At 35.8% G+C, this 2,500-nt stretch overlaps 1 protein-coding gene across 6 annotated transcripts in view; it reads left to right on the top strand.

The window, feature by feature from the left end:
* Positions 1–2,500, top strand: part of LOC125026188 (protein bric-a-brac 2-like) — a 90,728-nt gene that overhangs the window by 1,541 nt on the left and 86,687 nt on the right. For all 6 annotated transcript variants that reach the window (XM_047614480.1, XM_047614479.1, XM_047614478.1 and 3 more), the window contains exon 2: positions 297–510. In XM_047614480.1, coding sequence (XP_047470436.1) covers positions 297–510 — 214 coding nt within the window. The remainder of the gene's footprint in view (positions 1–296; positions 511–2,500) is intronic.

Here is a 2,500-nt window from a genome sequence, read left to right as displayed (position 1 = left end):
AAAAGTATCATTGTATTTTCTCTTACACTGGAAGTTACAAGGAACCTCTGAACTTCTCTTTAGTTTAGGATTGGTATTAAGCCTTTTTAGTGGCTATTATTTTATCATACTTTTACATAAGGCTATTTTTCTGTAAATAATACATCCATTCTAGGAACAGAAACATATTGTTCGTTTTATTGAACATGTTAAAACTGCTGCATAAGAAATATATGTAATGATCTTATATGTATTTGTAAGAGACATCTTTTAAGGAGAAAATAAACATTAGTTTTCTTTTACATTCTTTTCAACAGGAGCGCGATGGAGGACTCTAGTGCGATGACAGCCAACGCACAGGAGTTCTGCCTTCGCTGGAACAACTTTCACTCCAGCCTTGTCACAGCGCTGGATGGTTTCAAAAATGACCAAGATTTTGTAGATGTAACGTTAGCCTGTGAAGGACAGTTCCTCAAAGCTCACAAAATGCTGCTGTCAGCATGTTCAGTTTTCTTCAGAGATCTCTTAAAGGTAAGACTTTAATTTCCTTTATAATATTTCAATTCAACAGATTATATTTGTGTGTAATGTTCTACTGGTCTTGAACCTAGTGTACCACTGCAGGTGTTGGAATGTATTTATCATTATATATATAGTTGTTTAAGTGTATATGTATTTGGTATCATAAGGAAATGGCTTCTGCCAGGAGAAATAAAGTATAAGACGAAGTAGCCCCAAACAGCGAAATAAATCAAAATGGATGGATTTACGTCTTGAATCCTGATTTTTTACGTAACCAACTTCAAGTGGGTAATTGTTTTGCATAGGATTGGAAGTACGTACCTTAGCTTCCATGCTTTACTTTGAAACAAATACAATAACCATACCTCAGATGTTATTGGCAAGTCAGAGCAGGGTGATTTGGTTCCGCTCTTAACAAAACAAAGCCCCTCTAGAACGTAGGTTCATGGATTTTAATCTAAAGGTACTTTTGCACTGACACTGAGGTGCTTATGCTAAGTGAAGTCATATCATGTTGTGGCAAAAACTTAACTATTAACAGCAAAAGTAAGATTACGTAAATATTTTCGTAAATCAAGGAAAAATGTAAATGAGCGAGACAGGCAGTACTTGTAATTGTAACTTAGTACAAGTGTAACTATCTATGTGTAAATACAATTAATAAAGTAAACTTACGGTGGGTATAACTTGTACGTACATGCCATACCCAGCAGCATTGGGTTAGCTCTTTTCAACTGTTCAATTATAGTATCAGAAATCTTATTGTGTCACAAACTCCAGCGGCTTCTGGCAATTGTCCTGTCATTTGGCCCGGGAGTCTGTTGCATGTAGCAACGGACTCCCACTCAACTTGTTCAACTTCCACTCAACTTGCTTAAGCACGGTGCGACGGCTATAGCCATGCCTGGTGTGATGGACAGTTTGTTATGACGGCTATAGGCGTGGCCCGGTAGATACATTTTAAACCTCATTTCTAAAAAATAATTTATGCTGCAGTCAGAAACATAGAGTGGGGTAAACATTTAGAGCTTGTATTTCTCTTTTCTCATTCTAATGGTGCATTGCTTAGATAAGTTTTGCTTTGAATACCTTTATATAAAAATTTGGAAGTGTAGGACTGTCTACTTCATGTAAGATTTGAGATAAGATAATTATTAAATTATTTTTTATGTGTAAATAGTCTTTATGGCCGTTACTGTACTTTTTACTATCATCAGGTGATCTTATTCCAAAGGTTTACCTATGAGTGAATCAAGCAATAAATTTTGTTTTGCAAGATATTTCATAATAACCCTCTACATAACCAAAGGAAAGGTGTCTATAGACCATTCTCCAAATACCGCCAAGTGCTAAAGATAAAATAATTCTTGAACCAAGGACAATATCCTCTTGAGACTAAAACCCTATCAATTCAGTCAACAAGTATACGGGCACTCCTTTTAAGTCAATTCTGCTGGGCCAAGCCTTGCGGCATCATAACAAACTGCTTGATTTGTGGAGTGCGGTTATATACCGTGGGCGACACGCTGAACACTACGAGCAGAGCATTTGGCTTGATATAGTGAATTCCCATACTCAAAGTCAGCTTGTTGCCATTAATCTCCAGAGTGTAGAGTTTTTTTTCTTCTTAACCCAGGGAGAAAGGGTTAATAGGGGTGGGTGGAAAGGAAGGATGGTATATGGGTAAAATGCCTTTCATGCAATTAACCTACTAATTTTTTGGGAATTTATACATGCCCAGTGTACTGGTTTTAATTTGTTGGTTTTGTTTACACATAGATACCTCAGGAATAGTCACCAATAAGTCAATTTCTACTGCTATTGTCCTATTAAGCCTGGAATTATTTTTTTTTTTTTTTTTATAGAAAAGCAATTGTTACCAGCAGTTTTGTTGATGATTTTACAATATGGCAGTATTAATGATAATGATCACACAAACATTATGAGTAATTGTCTCAAAAAAAAATCGAGAATGGTTAAAAAGGTGAGTTTAGGTAGG

Source organism: Penaeus chinensis, chromosome 6 (assembly GCF_019202785.1).
Source record: "Penaeus chinensis breed Huanghai No. 1 chromosome 6, ASM1920278v2, whole genome shotgun sequence".
Classification (NCBI taxonomy): Eukaryota; Metazoa; Arthropoda; class Malacostraca; order Decapoda; family Penaeidae; genus Penaeus; species Penaeus chinensis.
Note: the sequence above shows the minus strand (reverse complement) of the source record. Positions and strands in the feature narration are given on the sequence as shown.